This window comes from Sus scrofa, chromosome 12 (assembly GCF_000003025.6).
Source record: "Sus scrofa isolate TJ Tabasco breed Duroc chromosome 12, Sscrofa11.1, whole genome shotgun sequence".
In the NCBI taxonomy this organism is placed as follows: domain Eukaryota; kingdom Metazoa; phylum Chordata; class Mammalia; order Artiodactyla; family Suidae; genus Sus; species Sus scrofa.
This window is the reverse complement of record NC_010454.4, coordinates 59,859,482-59,879,152: the sequence shown is the minus strand read 5'-3', so window position 1 is coordinate 59,879,152 and position 19,671 is coordinate 59,859,482. Positions and strand designations below refer to the sequence as shown.

The 19,671-nt window shown below is 59.6% G+C and overlaps 1 protein-coding gene across 11 annotated transcripts in view; it reads right to left on the bottom strand.

The window, feature by feature from the left end:
* ULK2 (unc-51 like autophagy activating kinase 2) overlaps positions 755 to 19,671 on the bottom strand; it is a 71,495-nt gene continuing 52,578 nt past the window's right edge. For 9 of the 11 annotated variants that reach the window (XM_021067929.1, XM_021067927.1, XM_021067922.1 and 6 more), the window contains 13 exons: positions 16,776 to 16,921; positions 15,409 to 15,489; positions 13,714 to 14,000; positions 12,745 to 12,935; positions 12,243 to 12,346; positions 11,854 to 12,003; positions 10,471 to 10,679; positions 7,668 to 7,846; positions 7,263 to 7,381; positions 6,749 to 6,906; positions 3,687 to 3,894; positions 2,861 to 2,915; positions 755 to 2,687 (listed from right to left, as the gene is read on the bottom strand). In XM_021067929.1, coding sequence (XP_020923588.1) covers positions 2,636 to 2,687; positions 2,861 to 2,915; positions 3,687 to 3,894; positions 6,749 to 6,906; positions 7,263 to 7,381; positions 7,668 to 7,846; positions 10,471 to 10,679; positions 11,854 to 12,003; positions 12,243 to 12,346; positions 12,745 to 12,935; positions 13,714 to 14,000; positions 15,409 to 15,489; positions 16,776 to 16,921 — 1,939 coding nt within the window. In that variant the 3' untranslated portion in view covers positions 755 to 2,635. The remainder of the gene's footprint in view (positions 2,688 to 2,860; positions 2,916 to 3,686; positions 3,895 to 6,748; positions 6,907 to 7,262; positions 7,382 to 7,667; positions 7,847 to 10,470; positions 10,680 to 11,853; positions 12,004 to 12,242; positions 12,347 to 12,744; positions 12,936 to 13,713; positions 14,001 to 15,408; positions 15,490 to 16,775; positions 16,922 to 19,671) is intronic. The other 2 variants (XM_021067923.1, XM_021067925.1) reach the window with 1 other exon arrangement.

Sequence of the window (19,671 nt, the reverse complement as noted above, 5' to 3'; positions counted from 1 at the left end):
CTTCCCCTGTGCGGCTCTGCCTCTTCCACGAGCTGAGACCTGGGGCGGGGGGGAGCTTTTCCAGGAGGATCCCCTCCGCCCTGGTTTCCTTGATTCAGGCAGGACCACCTCCCCCGCCTGGATTCCTGACGATCTCCATCCTGACCCCTCCCCCAAAGAAGGTGTCCTCGCCGGGCCGCGACCCTCGGGAGGAGCCGCAGGCAGGTGCAAGGGCTTGCCGTGAGGACCAGGGGCACGAAGTGGGCTGGGTCCAGGCGTGCAGAGGTGCCACGCCCGCGACAGAGGGACGGCGTCAAGCTCTCTGAGCAGCAGGCACCCCTCCGAGGACAAGTGAGAACCAGGAGGAAGCGCCCGCCGAAGGCACCAAGCCTCCCTCCAAGGTCTGTGCTCCCGTCACTCCCGTCGCCTCGGGGGCTCTGAGAGCCAAGCCAACGTCCACTGCGTCCTGCTCAGCCCCCGTCTCACCGCCTGTGGGGACCGAGGTGCCCCTGGCCTCAACCCTGGCGTGGGGGGCACGAGTACGGCTGCTCTGGTTCTCCCCCTCGAGGGCAGGGGGAATGGGAGCCGCCAGGCCCAGGGCAGGGCAGGGCAGTACTGGGACAAGCCCGGTAGCAAGTGCAAGGCGGACGCCTCTGTGAGCACGTGGACGGCCAGTAACTGCCCAGGTTAGGGCTTGAATACAGATGTCAACCCACGGATGTGTGGACTGGTCCGTTTCTGTTTTATGAAACAGATGATGCAAAATGAAAAATACTCGTGGAAACATAAAGCATTTGTTTATTATTGCTATAATCAAGGCAACATCTCTTAAAACAACCGGCCTTGACAACGGAAGGAGAATCAGAGCCATTGCTCATGAACCCACAGTCTGTTCTTCTCTGCTGTTCAGACTTCGGGTTTCACACGCCACCTACCCTGGGCCTTCCTCGAACGAGCAGCAGATGCACCTGGAGCTCAGAGCCGGGCCCGACCTCGGCCCTGGGGGCTGACGTCAGGCCGAGCGCCTCCTCACCGGGCGCCTGTGACATCCTGTGTTTAAAGAGCAGACAGGAAGGCGAGGAGGACCGACGCAGGTGACATGGGCAGGGACTGGGGAGCAAAGCCTGCCCTCTACCCGCGGAAAAATCACCCAAAACACAGCACACAAGGACCAGGCAGAGCACGCCTGCAGGGAGGGCCGAGCCCTTGCCACCAGCCGGTGCCCCGGCTGCCCGCAGGACAGTCCCCACGCCTGAAATCCTGGGGCAGAGGGCACTCACTCGCTGAGTGCGGACGTGGCCTGACGAGGCCCAGGGCACCCAGCTTTACCCTAGAAACGCCTGGTCAGTCTTATTTACCCAAGATCCACCTGTGCAGGCAACAAGAAAAAGGCTATGACACACCACTGCAGTGAGTTTACCTAGCTTCAGGAACAATGCATGCAGTTACAAATGAGAGGTAGAGACACTGTATTAGAGACCTAGAAATACAAACATCATATAAATAAATGTTCAAATTAAATGCGGAGATTCCATACAGATAAATAAGGTAAAAATTACATTACTTTGTCAAAGTAAAGGGAACCCATGTTTTTATCGGGACACTGGGTTAGATTAACGCCAAAGGGCTTCTGTGCAGGTTCTCAGAGTTCAGATTATATAACCCCAAAGGATTAAGACTGGAGAATGGCTTATTCAAGTATTCAAGCAGGTTAGTAAAGGAAACCCAGCCATCGACAAGGGAGGAACCACCTCCGCAGGGACGCGGAGCGCCCGCTGCTCCTTGCCGGGCTATTCGCTGGCCCGTCTGGATCAACACGCCGGGACACACGGGCTGGAGGCAGCCGCCCGTCTTCCTACGAGGAAACTCACTCACTGCACACTAACGCCACACGACTCACAAGCCTCCAGATCACCGCCTTTGCTCTGGCTGGACTACAGTTCCTTGCGCACCGCGCCTCGGACGGACGGACGGACAGACAGACGGACGCACGCACGCCTGGTCTCACACTGCCCGAGGCAACCCGGCCCCGCCACCCAGCCCGAGGGGCACAGGCGAGGCCCGGCTGCAGGCCTGACCGAACGTGCCCGCCAAAGCAGACACGCGGCCCCGGAGGCCCAGCACTGAGAAACCCTCTGCGTGCGGACGGCTGGGTTAGAGACCGCGAAGGGGCACAGGACACGCGTCTTGACCACCCGCAGTCACGAGAGGTCGCGCGGGAGTTCTGGAACGGGTACGTGTGTGTCATCCAGTAAAATAGTTTAAACGAGTCCGTTGTGCCTCGGTTAGTTTTCCACCGCAAAATCCAATACACAGTTGTTACAGTGAATTAGTGCAACGAGACCGATTTTAGAAGACGAGTGTGTGTCCGTGTTGGATCAACTCCAAGATCGCGCAATGGCTTCCGAGAGACACTCGCAGTCCTCCCTGCTCAGGCTCCCTCTTCCTGGGCTGCCCTGGACGTGAGCTCTGGCTCACACTCACCCCAAGGGTCAGGCTGCCTGCAGGACGTGGCTTTTCGAGTCCCCGCTGCCGCCACCGCGCACACGGGCGATTGGCACTCTGCTCTGGCGGATGGGCAGAGCCACCGGCGGCGGGCGTCCTCCCGAGCTCTCCTGGAAAATACCTGCGCTGCTGAGCCAGCGCTGCGGAACCTTTATTTGCCAAGTTCGCACTGAGAGCCCCGTGGGGTCATCTCACCTCTGCATCTACGAAGGAAAAGGAAGGGGCCGCCGCTGAGGCAGATCTCCTGCACGACGGAGTCGGGGGACGCTGCTCCTCTCGGGAAGCACGGCCTGCTCTTTGGTGCTCACGCGGCGAGGCCCCCAAACGCATCCCCCCCCCCCCGACCCCTGGGGGCGGGGCGGGGGCCGCAGCTCACGTGGTTGAGCTGCTACAACAGAGGGCAGAGAGTCTTCTCTCGATGCTGGATTTATCTAGAAACAAAATACGGCCACCGTAAACATCACACTTTCCAAACCGGGGAAAGAAGAGCCAACGAAAAACCACCACCCCGCCACCCACATCCTCACCTCTGTCCTCACGCTGCCCCAAAGTTAGCAGTTCTGAGTGCGAGTTCTCCTCCCCGCCTGCGCACTGCTCAGAGCTGATGTCTAGGGCAGCGCAGTGCCTGCTAACGTCCAGATCAGCACGCCAGTGAAGGAGCATCTGGGTTTTCACAGCCAGTTTGCTCACTACTGCAAACATCTGAGAACGGCCGGCCCGCCTCGTGCTATGACGACCCCATCTAAAGGTCCCCCACCTTCCCCTTGGAACGCGCCACTGGCCCGTCCCTGACAGGCGGTAACCCCATCCTGGAGCCTGGCAGTGCCCCCTTCGCTGTCCACACCACGTCTGCAGCATGAACGGTCTTCGCGGGCTCTTTGGTCACGAAACTGATCCGGCTTAGTAGCTGCGTTGATTATCACTTAACAATACAAACCCAGTTCTCTGCACACACCAACACACCCACCGACACAGCGGTGCCGTGGGAAGCCTATGACAAAATCCCCCAGCACGGAACAAGCATCCCTGCTCCGCACCCTGCAGGAGAACCCTGAGCAGCGAAAGGGCAAGTGACGGCCCAAGGCTGGAAGGCCAGGCTCCGACGCAGGCAGCAGGACTCCGGGCTCCAGCTCGCCCCGCCGCACCGGTGGGAGATGACAGACGCGCGGCCCACCAACACGCTCCTTTCCGGGCCGACTTACATTTGTGCACGTTCTCGACGTCCGCCGGGTCCTGCAGAATCTTGGCCAGGCCCTCCAGGAGCAGCGCCGCCTTGTGATAGCGACACACGATGTCCTCTGTCTGCTGAAACATCTCGTCCAGGGCTGCAGCCTGGACCTGCAGCCAGGCAACAAGACAAGACGGCTCGCAGCTCTCCCAAGAGACCACGGATCCACCCGGGCAACGCCGCTGCAAATGCAATCTGTCTAAAATCAACACACTTTGACAAAATGATATAATCTGCAGGTGAGTGAGAGAAAGAAAGGGTTCCTTGACAAAAGAGCTACTCTGCATTCAAACACAGCCTTCGTGAACTCGGAGGTGCCTAACGTGTGAGCTTTATACTTTGAAACTGGCTCCTCTCTGACTCACTTTACTAAAACGTTTCTTTAAAATAGTTCCACTTTTTAAGTTGATTTACACTGTTCTGTCCACTTCTGCTGCACGGCAAAGTCACACGTGCATCTGCACACGCTTCTTCTCACATTACCCTCCTTCATGTCCCATCACAAGTCACTAGATGCAGTTCCTGTGCCATACAGCAGGATAAAGAGTTTATTTTACATATACACTTCAGAGTTCCCACTGTGGTACAGCAGAAACGAATCCAACTAGTACCCGTGAGGATACGGGTTCAATCCCTGGTCTTGCTCAGGGGGGTTAAGGACCTGGCGTTGCTGTGAGCTGCGGTGTAGACTGCAGACGCTGCTCAGATCTGGCGTGTCTGTGGCAAAGGCCGGCGGCTACAGCTCTGATTTGACCACTAGCCTGGGAATTGCCATATGCTGCAGGTGCGGCCCTAAAACAAAAAAATAAAAATAAAAATAAATACACTTCCAGGAGTTTCCATCTTGGGTCAATGGGTTAAGAACCCAACTAGTGTCCATGAGGATGCAGGTTCAACCCCTGGCCTCACTCAGTGGGTTAAGGATCTGGCCTTGCCACAAGCTGCGACTTGGATCCGGTGTTGCCAAGGCTGTGGCCTAGGCTTGCAGCTTGGATTCAACTCCTAGCCTGAGAACTTTCATGTACCACAGTGCGGCCATAAAAAGAAAAAAAAATAAACAGGAGTTCCTGCTGTGGCTCGGCGGTTAAGGAACCCGACTTGCATCCATGAGGATGTGGGTTCCATCCCTGGCCTCACTAGTGGGTTAAGGGTCCGGCGTCGCCGTGAGCTGTGGCGCAGGTCCCAGATGCGGCTCGGAGCCGGCACTGCTGTGGCTGTGGCGTAGCCAGTGGCTGCAGCTCTGATTGGATCCCTAGCCTGGGAACCTCCACATGCTGAAGGGTCGACCCAAAAAGGACAAAAATAAATAAGCAAGCAAATAAATAAATAAAAATACACTTCGTAGATTCTCCATTTAGTCAAAGAATGTTCTGGTGTGCGGGAGTCACGCAGTGCGAGGCGTGGCGCCGAGGCGGTGGCGCAGGAGCTCACAGTCTGGAGGGAGGTGGGACTGAACCGACTCTAAGGGGTCCGTGCAGGAAGGAAGCCCAGGGCAGGGGCCCGGAGTCCAAGCGAGAGCCACAGCCAGCCTGCCCGGGGAGGAAGCGGGCACGGCGGAGGCGGGAGGCTCCGGGAAGACGGCACAGCCTCAGTGGGCCGGTCAGGAGCGTGCGTTCTCTCGACAGCACCCCGACTTTCTCCAGCCAGGGATCCCGTATCCTAGAGTCCTCATCAATGTGCCCAGTCTCGTTCCAACAGTAAAGCCACTCACTCACTTGCAAGGTAAGCAAGACGGACACAGAAAAGCAAAGCCCTGACAAAGAGAAGCCAAGAGCTCAACAGAAGCTCTAAGCGAGCTCTAAGCTCGCTGGGCAGCCGGGCCGGGGGCTGCTCGAGCGGGTGGCTCTGATCATCAGAAAGGCAAGCAGCGCGTAGCTCCGAACCAGAGGACATTTTTCTGGCACGAATGTCCAAGAGAAAGTCTGTCTTACGCATCTCAATTCGGAATAGAATGATGCAAGGCCTATCATTCGTGTCAAGAGTCTGAAGCAATGTGATGTGTGTCCTTCTCATCAACAGTTTCTATTCCCAACCATCGTTCGCGACGGCTTCCAAAGTAAGGCCACGGGAGCAACACTGCAGCGCAATTCAAAGGCCCCACGTGCGCGGGAAGAAGGAAGGTCTATCGTGTGTTAACATGGTAAAAACTATGAGGCTGGTCAGGAATTGAACTTTTCCCCACCTAGGTACTTCTGTCTTCAACAGTCCCTAAATTCACCTTTACTTCAGAGTAATTTTTTCCACCAAGAGACAGAAAACAAATTATTTCCACAATATAACTGGAAAAGCAGATTGTACTTTGTGTCCATTCTTAAGTCAGTGGGAGAATCTCACTGGGTGACTTTTCGCAGGCTGGTGAACACGGCAGTACTTCTAACGTTTTCTCAAGTCAAGTTTCTTAAAAAGCAGAAAATGAGGAAATAAATCTAGCTAAAGCTTTTAGATGCCAACTACTAAAAGATGAAGTCATGCCTCAAGTTACCACTTTTTGTTTTTGTCTTTTTGCCATTTCTTTCTTTTTTTTTTTTTTTTTTTGTCTTTTTTTTGCTATTTCTTGGGCCGCTCCCTCGGCATATGGAGGTTCCCAGGCTAGGGGTCAAATCAGAGCTGCAGCCACCAGCCTACGCCAGAGCCACAGCAATGCGGGATCGGAGCCACGTCTGCAACCCACACCACTGCTCACGGCCACGCCGGATCATTAACCCACTGAGCAAGGGCAGGGACCGAACCCGCAACCTCATGGTTCCTAGTCGGATTCGTTAACCACTGCGCCACGATGGGAACTCCTCAAAAGTTAGCACTTTTTAGGAGGAGTGAACAGTAAGCGTCTCCCAAACGTGGTAACAACCTAACTCTTTATGTTTGTTGCAGGTGGATTTGGTCTGACGCTCCCTGAGGGGGAGCCAGTCACAGCGCTCGGGACGCGGGCGTGTGGAGCACAGACGCTCTTTAAAAGGACAACGTCAAGGTCAACTCGAAAACATGCTCTCCGACACAAGTACTACGACTGCACAACAGGAAACCTTAAAGGGTTACCATCTCCACAGCACAATTATAGATGAGTTTCTCTGCGGTCACGCTGTTGATTTCATCGATAAACCTCTGCTTGTCAGAGAAAAAGCGATGCAGCTTCTCTGTAAGTTTCTTGCACATGGTGATGCAGAATTTATATCGTTCATTCAGATTTTTGACAACTGGAAAGAAAGTTGAAATGAAAGTTACAATTTTCCTGCAGAGACAGAGTGCCAGCGACATGCAACTTTCCTGCTGATTTAAGGAAAGCGACCCTACATGATCCCTGAAAACAAGCGACTGGAAATCACGTTTCCTTTCAGTGAAGACAAGATGGACAACAAAGCGTCCGACTGCTCCGTACGGGTCAAGCGGCAAAAACAAACATCCAACGAGCCCCCCCCCCCCCAAAGCCAGCAACGTCTCCCATTTACCAGTGCTTAATGCCCAGGGGCTCCTCATCACAAGCTGCCTTTCCCCACGTCAGGGGAGAAGGCGCCCTCAGCCCCCGGGGGTCCTGTCAGCCCCGCCCCTGCACCTTGTTTGACGCCCGTGGACGGGCTCAGCTTCCCGGACTTGATCTGCTCCTTGGCGAGATGCAGAGACGCCGCCAGCAGCTGCGCGGCCTTCATGTACAGCACCAGCTGCTCCACCCGCCTGCACCCAGGAGAGAGAGGGCAGAGCGTCGGCCCGCGAGCCGCAGCCCAGGGTCAGGTCACCCCCCGCGGCCTGGCTAAGGCGACATCATTCTCCGCCACAGGTTCAGGGCTCAGAGGACTCCTGCAGGGACGAGGGTCAGCGTGCAGAGACGCGTGCGCTTCCGAGGACCACCTGTGCCCTCAGACGAAAACACCACCTCCTCCTCGTCCGGCGTCTCCCACGGAGGCCTTCGCAGGGAGGGCGCCACCCCGGGTGCGGAATCCCCACGGCCCAGGGCACCTACCCCCAGTCCCTGCTCAGCTGGCCGATCTGGTCCACCACCGCGCTCTCCTGGATCTGGTACAGGGAGACGGCGGACGCGCAGAGCTCGGGGCTGGCCCCGCGCCCGGCCGTCAGGTCCAGCACGCACTCCGCGAACAGCAGCATCGCGTTCAGGTGGCGCAGGGTGTCCGTGTGCTCCCGCTGCGGCAAAGCCAACGCGTCTCAGAGACGTGCAGGGGGGGGCGGGGGGGGGGGCAGCTCTGCACCCAAACCCCGGCCACGGCCAACGCTTCCGCGCCGCCCATTTCTAAATCCCAGAAAACCAGCGAGGGAAACACAAATGCCACCCAGCGAGGAGGGCGTGTGGTGTGCCCGTGCGGGTGCGTGAGAGCGCCCACAAAATCAAGCCTCCCAAGCGGAGGTCCCGGTCCTCTCAGCACGAGAAACGAAACACGGGCGGCACCTGACTCAACAGCCTGAGTCAACACCTGAGCAACCAGACACCAGGACCTAAGAATACAATGACATTCTGCACATCAACCACCACTTCTCGGCAGTCTGATGAGTTCTGCGGACTTAAAATCTCCGAGGTGCATGTTTTCCTTTTTACAGCCGCACCTGTGGCCCATGAAGTTCCTGGGCCAGGGGGCGAAGGGGAGCTGCAGCTGCCAGCCTGCGCCACAGCCACAGCGGATCCTTAACCCACTGAGCGAGGGCGGAGATTGAACCCGCGTCCCCATGGATACTCGGTTGGGTTTTTAAACTACTGAGCTACCATGGGAACGCTTCAAGATGATTTTAATTTCTGGTGGTTCTTCAGTTGACAGTGATTCATAATATCTCCATTTTCTGTGATTTTTTCAGTTAGTTCGAGAGGAATGTAGACAGACATAATAACATACATTAAAAATGGATATTCTAAAATTAATGTTTTGAGATTTATTTTTAGCTATAAATGTATTTTGAAATCACAAAACTAAGGTTGTTTGTTTGTTTTTTGCTTTTTAGGGCCGCACTTGCAGCATATGGAAGTTCCCAGGCTAGGGGTCCGATCAGAGCTGTAGTAGCCGCTGGCCTATACCACAGCCACAACAACACAGGATCGGAGCCACGTCTGCAACCTACACCACAGCTCACGGCAACGCCGGATCCTTAACCCACTGAGCAAGGCCTGGGATCGAATCTACAACCTCATGGTTCCTAGTCGGACTCATTTCCACTGCGCCACAACAGGAACTTCATACACATATTTTTAAAAGAACAACTTAAAGTTACTAGAGAATCACTACCAGAATTTTGCATGCAGTATTTTATAGCTTTTATATGAAATACTTAATTCGCATTCACATGCAACAGAAATATGAAAGGTCCAGGATGGAGAGTCTGTTCTTTAAGAGTTGGTCTGGAGTGGAGTTCCCATTGTGGAGCAATGGAAACGAATCTGACTAGCTTCCATGAGGATGCAGGTTCGATCCCTGGCTTCGCTCAGTGGGTTAAGGACCTGGCATTGCTGTGAGCTATTGTGTAGGTCGCAGACGTGGCTTGGATCTGATGTTGCTGTGGCTGGCAGTTGTAGCTTCGATTGGATCCCTAGCCTGGGAGCCTCCGTATGCCATGGGTGAGGCCCTAAAAAGTCCCCCTCCCCCCAAAAAAGAGTTGGTCTGGAGAGCTGATGGTTTTAATGTGAAATGCAGGCTGAGGAGTTCCCGTCGTGGTGCAGCGGAAATGAATCCGACTAGGAACCATGAGGTTGTAGGTTTGATCCCTGGCCTCACTCAGTGGGTTAAGGATCCGGCGTTGCCATGAGCTGTGGTGTAGGTCGCAGACGTGGTTCGGATCCCGCATTGCTGTGGCTGTGGTGTAGGCTGGTGGCTACAGCTCTGATTTGACCCCTAGCCTGGGAATCTCCATATGCCGCTAGTGCAGCCCTAAAAGGACAAAAGACAAAAAAAAAAAAGAAATGCAGGCTGAGTTAGCACTGCATTCAGGGACTGGAGGTCAGTGGACAGCAGTCTACTCAACGCTGTCCTCAAGTCCACACTGAGGACTTAGGTGGCACAGGCTCAGGAGTCAGGAAGTCACCCTCTGCTCACCATGCTTCACACTGTGAAGTGTCTGTACCCTGCAGAGCAGGCTTTGCGGAGGGCAGGCGTTGGGCTACAAACGTGAGCACCCAGTCTGCAGGGCAGGTTGATTCCTCAGTGTCACCCGTGTGGCAGTCTGATTTATAGTTTTGACACCCAAGTGTATCACTTTTATCTTATGAAGAAAAGCAAGCTTTGAGAATAAAAAGTTATGGTTTTAGGACAAAGACATGCTTCAAAAGTCCTATAAATAGTAAATCAGCTTCAGACAAGAATACAGACTCCGAGTCCTTACCACCCACCAAGGCCTGTCACACCTAAGGGTCGCCGTCACCATTACTCTGAAAACAGAGTTCCCGTCAAGGCTCAGTGGGTTAACGAACCCGACTAGCATCCATGAGGATGTGGGTTTGCGCCCTGGCCTCGTGCAATGGGTTAAGGATCCGGCACTGCCACAAGCTGTGGTACAGGTTGCAGATGCAGCTCGGATCCCGTGTGGCTGTGGCTGTGGTGCAGGCTGGCAGCTGCAGCTCCAACTTGACCCCTAGCCCGGGAACCTCCACAAGCCACAGGTGTGGCCCTGAAAAACAAAGGACAAAAAAAACCCCCCCAAACCCCACATTACTCTGAAAATAAATCAGCAATGTTTTCTAAACAGAACAGGTAAGGGGAGCCATCAGGACTCGCTGCTGAGTTCTGCTCTTTCGCCACCAGGCCGCCCACCACGGGGCCTCTGCCCACCTCCATCAGCGTCTCCTCGGGCAGTTCAGGGGCTTCAAAGGTGATGAGCCCCTCCAGGCTGGGGGGAGAAGCACCATAAGGCACGTGTCTCAGGCTGGGAGCGGCCTCTGCTCCCGGGGGGGAAGACCCCAAGCACAGCCCAGGCGGGGAGCCCACGCACACACGGCCGCTGGCGGAGCACAGGGAGCCTCCGGCGCTGCTGGCACCTCCTGCGGGAGAGAGGACAGGGCAGCGCCAGTGAGACCGGGACGGTGGAGAAAGGTCCCAACCCCGGTGAGTTGCCCATGCTCACTTTACTGCTCAGCCGTGTGCACAGTTCCATCACAGCTACTTTGAAAATACCGTTTTAGACCCCTTCCGGGCATATACACTGCTCCCGAGGTTCCTGCCTTCAATGATCAAAGCCAGCGGATGCACACTTCACAGAACTGCATCCAGGAAATGTTACCATTTCTGACCCGTTATATTGCAACATTGCAATGAAATCATTCCGTGAGTTATTTACTGGCAATGAACACTGCAAGGCGGTACTAGAGACAGGAGCGGGATTGCCACCCATCCAAGATGCCTAGAAACGTTCTCACAGCTCTTTCCAAGAGCGGCCACACTATTTTCTAAAGCAGCCGTGGCTGAGTGCACAGACCCCACCAGGCCTCACCAACACGGAGCGTTCCGTTTTTAGATGTTGGCTTTATCAATAGGTACAAAGACAGCACTTTCTTCTGACTCCACCTTTTAATACTTCTAAAGCCAAGGTGCCCAGCTCTCTTCCCCCCGGCGCTACCCACCTACACACTTATGAATCCTCTGGTGTCTTGATTAGTCCCTGACTCGGCCTGAGGGAACTTGAGGGACACAAAGGCACAAGGCGGAAGGTGATGTCAACTTTCAACTCATTTCAGGTCCTACCTAAGACGCTCTTAATTTTTGGCATAAATTACCTATTTAGAGACTGCAGGGAGTAAAGCTAATCTGGCAGCCCATCTAAACGCCCCTGGGATTGACTGGGATTCAAAGTACCACGCAAAGATTCAATCTAAGGCTTCTAAACAAAGATCAACAACCTGTCACTTTCAAAACAGACGTAGCGGCAACACTACAACACGCCTCGACATGGGCCAAGAAGCTCCAACAGGCAGGGCCGCCTCTCCGTGGGGAAGGGGCGTCTCTGGCAACGCCAGCGTCCTGTCTAACTTCGAACCTTTATCAAGTCGCCTTCTGCAAGTATCACCTCCTCTTAGGGCAAGGGAAAAGGTTACGTCCATGCCACCGGAGGGAAGTGACGGGCAGAGAGGGCACGGCTTCGGCCCTGCCGCTAGGTTGTTCCGTGAACCCCAACCCCACCCCACCCCGCGAGCAGAGACGACCGAGAGGGCGCGTCACCTGAGGCCGGTCCTGCGCGAAGGGCCACGTGCCCGCAGGCGGGGGCGGCGGCGCCGTGCGGAGGGGACCCGACCGTGAACAGCGCCGCCCTGGGACCCGCTGCCAGTCCCACCGGCGGCGCCAGGGCACTGCCACAGGCGCCCGCAGGGGCTGCAACGAGAGTTGACGCACGTGTTACGCGTCTGAGGTGGGACGACAGGCAGACCCTGACCGTCCCGTCTCTCCTCAGGGCCGCACCTTTAGCCCCGTGACACCCAGGCTGGACCTCTGACCTCGGAACTGCCCAGCAACACACTTGTGTTGTTCCACCCATCAAGCTTGTGGTGGCTGTTACCGCGGCCACAGGAAACTCACCACCACCCGCGAAAAAGCCGCCAGGCTTTCCTCACCCACATCCATTGGCCGCTCTGCACTTAAACTGTACGCGCCGCCCTGGTGTCCACCCAGAGGTGCTCTGACGTGCGGATCTGATAACTTCCCGGCACTGACAGATCTGAAGAGTGACGACAAGCACGTAAACACAGGCGTTTGAAAATCCAGACATCCCAGCAGTAAGTGCGACTTAAGCCAAGCCGTGACAGGGTTAACGGGAAGTCGGGGAACAAGGAGACAGGAAAGGGACCCCGAACAATTCGAGGCAGCGACGGGCTGCTCGGGAAGGTCAGCAAGAGCTCTGGACTCACACGGGTGTGCAGAGGCCTCCCCACTGGCTCACACAGGTGTGCGGGATCACTACCACTGACACAGGTGTGCGGGGTCACTACCACTGACACAGGTGTGCGGGGTCACTACCACTGACACAGGTGTGCGGGGCCCGAGCGTGCGCAGGGTCATTACCACTGGCTGTGCTGTGGCAGAAAGCGAGGTTGGGCACGCTTTGCACGGCGTTACCTGCCAAACACCGCCTTGATGGGCTGCTCGGCGGCCTTCCGCCTCTCGCCTCCTTGTCCCGAGAGACCGGGGGCGCCCGCCTGTGGGTCATTCCCGTCTCTGGACGGCCCCTCCGACGGCCCGGGACGTGTGACCAAGGCCAGCAGGTTGGAAGACGCTTGCGTTTTAGGGATTTTGAAAGGAGCTGTGGTCTAGAGAAACACAAGGCATCGGGTCCCTACGCGGTCTGGAGTGTTAGAACCGCCGGGCGGCTGGCGCAGCAGCAGGGAGCACTGACAGGACTCCGCCAGATCTGGAGGCACCTCCTGGCTCTTCCACTGCCAGTCTCGGCCACTGCGACCGTTCACTTCCACTAAGTGCTTCCTTTTTTCAGGATGAACAGGATAGTGTATACAAAGCACCCAGCGAGGTGAAGGACGCGCACCGGGCCTGGCGCGGAGCGCTGCTCCTCAAACTCTGGCTGCTCTCAGGAATCCTTTCCGTAAAGCACTTGCTACATCCGTCCCCGACCTACTGCTCCATGGTACTGCTGCTTCCACAACCACTCTGCCTGGCTAAGTGGCTTGCGGGGACCTTAAATTGACGCTAGCCCCTGGTACCGTCCCTGCTGCAGCCAGAGTCACAAATGAGCCTAAGTTCCAGATACGACACCGCCCCCCACCAACGGCCCAGGGATCAGGGATCCTCCCTGTGCCCAGGCCCCCCCGCTCCATGTCCCCTGTGTTGCTGACCAGAAGCCCAGGCATCAGAGGTCCCCCTGTGCCCTGACAGGTGCCCACGGCCTGCCGTTCTCTGACTCAACCTCCCCGTGTGGCCCCTGGAGACGTACGGACTCCCTCCAGGACCTGAGAGGAAGCAGCTTCTCTAGTTCAGCGTCCCTTGTGGACCTCGGCTCCATACCCAGAGCCAAGTGCCCCCTCCACGACGGCTAACAAAGCCGGAACAGCTACAAGGGCTGCCCAAACGCACCTTGGTAGGAGAGCCAATGATTGTGGGTAAAGGAGTTTTGCAGAACCAGTCAGAACTCCGCGGAGAGCAGCTCGCATGCTTGGTGGGCGAGGTCCCGAGGCTGCCAGGCCGGCCGGGCTGCGGCGAGCAGCTGTATGTGGCGCCGGCGTGCGGCGGGCACACGGGGTCCGAGTGCTGCTTTCGGAGCTTCTGCTTGTTCTGGTAGATGTCGGTGAGGGTGGGGGCACTCTGCAGCCTGGCGCCCAGCGGGAGGGACTGCGGAGCCGGAGCCGGCGGCACCGGAGAACCTGCCAGGGAGACAGGCGAGGCTGCCCCAAGGGAGGAGGGCAGCGAGCACCGGGGGAGCAGAGACGGTTCTCGAAGCGAGCGTTCTAACCCACCGCTGGCTTTCCACGGGACAGCCTAAAAGCTGTTTTCTGGGCCAAGGACAATCAGCTGTTTGTATCAACAGCAGGCAACCAACTCCGATTAGTGCAAGGTCTGCTGAGCACCAAAGGGACTCGAGAGTAAACGGCTAACGAAAACCACCCAACCTACGCTGAACGGGACAACCTCCACTCTTGACACGCGCGCGCACACACACAGACACACACACACACGTCTTATCGACACAACGGCTCTGTTCCCCCACAGCAACGAAAAGCAAGTTTTCAAACTAACCTAGAACGAACCTTATTCAAAAAAAGAATGTTGGAAAGACAATTAGAAATATACCTTTCCTAGGTTTTATTACATCTAAAGACAACAAGAATGCGGCTGTTTTTCGCAGTTTCATGAAATTCATTTAAAACCTGAAGTACCGTCGTCTCCACAGAGAGAACACGTGTCCACAGACAGTCTGCCTCTTAAGGGGTCACCGTGTCCGGAGCCTGGGAGCAGGGTCTTGACTCTGTGAACAGCTGGCTACGAGGGAACCCCCACAATCCCTGCTGTTGCCAACTTCAGGCCCGCGAAGCCTGGCGCTCCGGCTACGAGCTCTTCAGAGCTTCCTGCAAGCCCGACCCCCATAAGGTGAAAGACGCACAAACCCTCTTAGCGGAATCCTCCTCAGAAACAGTCATCTTTCTGAAACTGCTGCTGACACTCCTGCCTTAATCTCATCCTAAATGTGGCGGGTTTTGTGTTTTTCAGAACTGGCTTCTGCCCTATGCACGTGTATTTATGCACACACACACAAACAGCGACAAAACGTTACGAGCTGGAGAAAGTTACCCAAACTTGAAGGAGACACAGACTACGAAATGCCAACCCTAGACAAGAGTACCCCCCGTACCCCAGCACTCCATCACCCGGCCAGCGGCTCGAAGGCACACACGAGGCCATCCGACCTCTCGAAGGAGACTTCCGCACATCTCTCCAGGCCTACGCCTTTGACCTAAGCAGAGAGACCAACATCTGTGCCTCTCTTCACCCGATGCTAACTGGTAGCTCTCTTCAAAAACAGTATTAATCCAACAATCAAACTTCCTTCTCTGGATTGACGTTCACGTTCTGTGTGACACTCACAAGAACTTAGCCATGTCATGTAACGCCTAAGACTCAGAGTCCTACTAGGAGATAACCGATTGGCTCTGATGTGCCAAGGGACATCAGACCAAAATCCTAAAACCACAGGCAGCAGGAAAACACTTCGCCTCGACTGCTGAGACGGCAGCGGGACGGCAGCGGGACTGCGGCGCTGCAGGCGGGTCCTACCTGAGGCGCTCCGGCTCCTGGTCTCGGGGCCCTGAGGGTGGCCGCAGCAGCACTGACTCGGCGGCTCAGGCACGGCGCCCACTGCGAAGAGGGAGATGCAGAGGGAGGAGAGACGGCTCAAAAGCAAGGAAGGAGGCGGACGGCAACACGTGCACACTGTACGTTACACTTTACAAATTTAAGCACACGTTCAAGCGGCCGGCGTGCTGGGCACTCTGAGATCAACGCGTCACCCAGCTGCCCCAAAGGCACGCGCTGGGAGAGGGCCGGCAGACCCCGCGAGGCCACGTCTTCAAGATGCGACACGAGGAGCAGCTCCCTTCACGGCTCGGCGGGTAACGCACCCGACTAGGATCCACGAGGTTGCGGGTTTGCTCCCCGGCCTCGCTCAGCGGGGTAAGGACACAGCATTGCCGTGAGCTGTGGTGTAGGTCGCAGATGCGGTGCAGATCTGGTGGGGCTGTGGCTGTGGTGTAGACTGGCAGCGGTAGCTCTGATTCCACCCCTCGCCTGAGAACCTCCATATGCCGCGGGGGCGGCCCTAAAAAGACACACACACAGAGACATCCCTGCAGTTTTCACTCTAGGAACCAGGGCTCCTGGGCCCTGCTTCAGTCCTTCTCGCCCTGCCTCCTCCTGAGGTGCCCCTCCCTGCTGTGAGTCCTGCTCCCGAGTGTGTGCGTGCGTGCGTGTGCACGGCCTGGAGGTGTGCTGGCACCGGGCGGGCAGGGCCCCTTCTCCATCTCAGCCCACTGCCCTTGCTGCTGGGTTGGGCTGTGCTGCTTCATGCCTGCCTCTGGTGGCCCTACTGCTGCCCGCGGGTCTGGGACAGGTGGGGAAGGACCCTGAGGAGCTGCCACCACACGCCTCCCACGGCCGCAAGCACTGGTGGGCGTCGCCCAGGCCCGTCACTACGCCGCCGTCTTTACTGGTTTGGGCCTTGCCGGGGCTGCAGACGTTCCCAGGTCAGGGATCCGACCCGAGCCACAGCAGCGCCAACACCAGATCCTCAATCCACTAGGCCGCCAGGGAACTCCCTCTACTACCGTTGGCTCCTCCCGAATCCCAGTGGCAAGGTAGGCAGGCATTTTATGCACTTTAACTTGGGGTTTCTGACTGTGCGTGTGGAGCCCAAGCCCAGTGGAGATGCTTGTATCCCCACGGTGCTGAAGGCTGCCCACTGTCCTACTTCCCGCAGTCTCGGCAGAGCCACACGGAGATTCTCAAGAGGGACTCGAGACCGGGGCCGAGTCGGGGAGGTGGGGTAGGGCTCCCGGCAGCTGAGACTCACTGCCGTCGTGAGCCAGCGCTGCTAAGGCCGCGTCGTGCCCAAGAGGCTGCAAGCAACTGCTCGAAGCTCTCCTTACCCAGCGGGGACGGCGAGTACGGCCGGCAAGACCCCGTGGAGAGCCGCCGTCCGACTGTCTGCGCGGCGTCCGCCGGCGCCGGGGAGCAGGAGCCCGGCCGGGGGAAGCCCATCGGGCTGGTGTTGGACCTTCGAACCACCGCGGACCTGAGGAGAAAGAAAAGGTTGCTCCCTCGCTGGCAGGTTCTAGGGCTCCAGCTTTATTTATTGTCTTTTTTCTTAAAAACTCCCAGCCACAGGCCATGGAGTGGATGTTTTACAAACACGGAAGGCAGCCACGTGCAACACACACGGGACGTGCACAAGTGCAGGGAGGGCTCCCCTCGGTCCCAGCTCCCCTCGGTCCCAGCTCCCCCTCGGTCCCACCTCCCCCTGGTCCCGGCTCCCCTCGGTCCCGGCTCCCCCTCGGTCCCGGCTCCCCCTCGGTCCCACCTCCCCCTGGTCCCGGCTCCCCTCGGTCCCGGCTCCCCCTCGGTCCCGGCTCCCCCTCGGTCCCGGCTCCCCTCGGTCCCACCTCCCCCTGGTCCCACCTCCCCTGGTCCCACCTCCCCCTGGTCCCGGCTCCCCCTCGGTCCCACCTCCCCCTGGTCCCGGCTCCCCCTGGTCCCGGCTCCCCTCGGTCCCAGCTCCCCTCGGTCCCGGCTCCCCTCGGTCCCACCTCCCCCTGGTCCCAGCTCCCCCTGGTCCCACCTCCCCCTGGTCCCGGCTCCCCCTGGTCCCGGCTCCCCCTCGGTCCCACCTCCCCTCGGTCCCGGCTCCCCTCGGTCCCAGCTCCCCTCGGTCCCGGCTCCCCTCGGTCCCACCTCCCCCTGGTCCCAGCTCCCCCTGGTCCCACCTCCCCCTGGTCCCGGCTCCCCCTGGTCCCGGCTCCCCCTCGGTCCCACCTCCCCTCGGTCCCGGCTCCCCTCGGTCCCGGCTCCCCCTCGGTCCCACCTCCCCCTGGTCCCACCTCCCCCTGGTCCCACCTCCCCCTGGTCCCACCTCCCCCTGGTCCCGGCTCCCCTCGGTCCCGGCTCCCCTCGGTCCCGGCTCCCCCTCGGTCCCGGCTCCCCTCGGTCCCGGCTCCCCTCGGTCCCGGCTCCCCTCGGTCCCGGCTCCCCTCGGTCCCACCTCCCCCTGGTCCCACCTCCCCCTGGTCCCGGCTCCCCTCGGTCCCACCTCCCCCTGGTCCCGGCTCCCCCTCGGTCCCGGCTCCCCCTCGGTCCCACCTCCCCCTGGTCCCGGCTCCCCTCGGTCCCGGCTCCCCCTCGGTCCCGGCTCCCCTCGGTCCCGGCTCCCCTCGGTCCCGGCTCCCCCTCGGTCCCGGCTCCCCCTCGGTCCCACCTCCCCCTGGTCCCGGCTCCCCCTCGGTCCCAGCTCCCCTCGGTCCCGGCTCCCCTCGGTCCCACCTCCCCCTCGGTCCCGGCTCCTCCCCGGTCCCAGCTCCCCCTGGTCCCGGCTCCCCCTGGTCCCGGCTCCCCTCGGTCCCGGCTCCCCTCGGTCCCGGCTCCTCCCCGGTCCCAGCTCCTCCTCGGTCCCAGCTCCCCTCGGTCCCACCTCCCCCTGGTCCCGGCTCCCCTCGGTCCCACCTCCCCCTGGTCCCACCTCCCCCTGGTCCCACCTCCCCCTGGTCCCACCTCCCCCTGGTCCCGGCTCCCCCTCGGTCCCACCTCCCCTCGGTCCCGGCTCCCCTCGGTCCCAGCTCCCCTCGGTCCCACCTCCCCCTGGTCCCGGCTCCCCTCGGTCCCAGCTCCCCTCGGTCTCGGCTCCCCCTCGGTCTCGGCTCCCCCTCGGTCCCGGCTCCCCTTCGGTCCCAGCTCCCCCTGGTCCCGGCTCCCCTCGGTCTCGGCTCCCCCTGGTCCCGGCTCCCCTCGGTCTCGGCTCCCCCTCGGTCCCACCTCCCCCTGGTCCCGGCTCCCCTCGGTCCCAGCTCCCCTCGGTCCCACCTCCCCCTGGTCCCGGCTCCCCTCGGTCTCGGCTCCCCCTCGGTCCCGGCTCCCCTTCGGTCCCGGCTCCCCTCGGTCCCGGCTCCTCCTCGGTCCCAGCTCCCTCGGTCCCACCTCCCCTCGGTCCCGGCTCCCCTCGGTCCCACCTCCCCTCGGTCCCGGCTCCCCTCGGTCCCGGCTCCCCCTCGGTCCCACCTCCCCCTGGTCCCGGCTCCCCTCGGTCCCAGCTCCCCTCGGTCCCACCTCCCCTCGGTCCCGGCTCCCCTCGGTCCCACCTCCCCCTGGTCCCGGCTCCCCTCGGTCCCGGCTCCCCTCGGTCCCGGCTCCCCCTCGGTCCCGGCTCCCCCTCGGTCCCACCTCCCCTGGTCCCGGCTCCCCCTGGTCCCGGCTCCCCTCGGTCCCGGCTCCCCTCGGTCCCACCTCCCCTGGTCCCGGCTCCCCCTCGGTCCCACCTCCCCCTGGTCCCGGCTCCCCTCGGTCCCACCTCCCCCTGGTCCCGGCTCCCCTCGGTCCCACCTCCCCCTGGTCCCGGCTCCCCTCGGTCCCACCTCCCCTGGTCCCACCTCCCCCTGGTCCCACCTCCCCCTGGTCCCGGCTCCCCTCGGTCCCGGCTCCCCTCGGTCCCGGCTCCCCCTCGGTCCCGGCTCCCCTCGGTCCCGGCTCCCCTCGGTCCCGGCTCCCCTCGGTCCCGGCTCCCCTCGGTCCCACCTCCCCTGGTCCCGGCTCCCCCTCGGTCCCGGCTCCCCCTCGGTCCCAGCTCCCCCTCGGTCCCCCTCCCCCTGGTCCCGCTCCCCTCGGTCCCGGCTCCCCCTCGGTCCCGGCTCCCCTCGGTCCCCTCCCCTGGTCCCGGCTCCCCCTCGGTCCCGGCTCCCCTCGGTCCCGGCTCCCCTCGGTCCCAGCTCCCCTCGTCCCAGCTCCCCTCGGTCCCACCTCCCCTGGTCCCGGCTCCCCTCGGTCCCGGCTCCCCCTCGG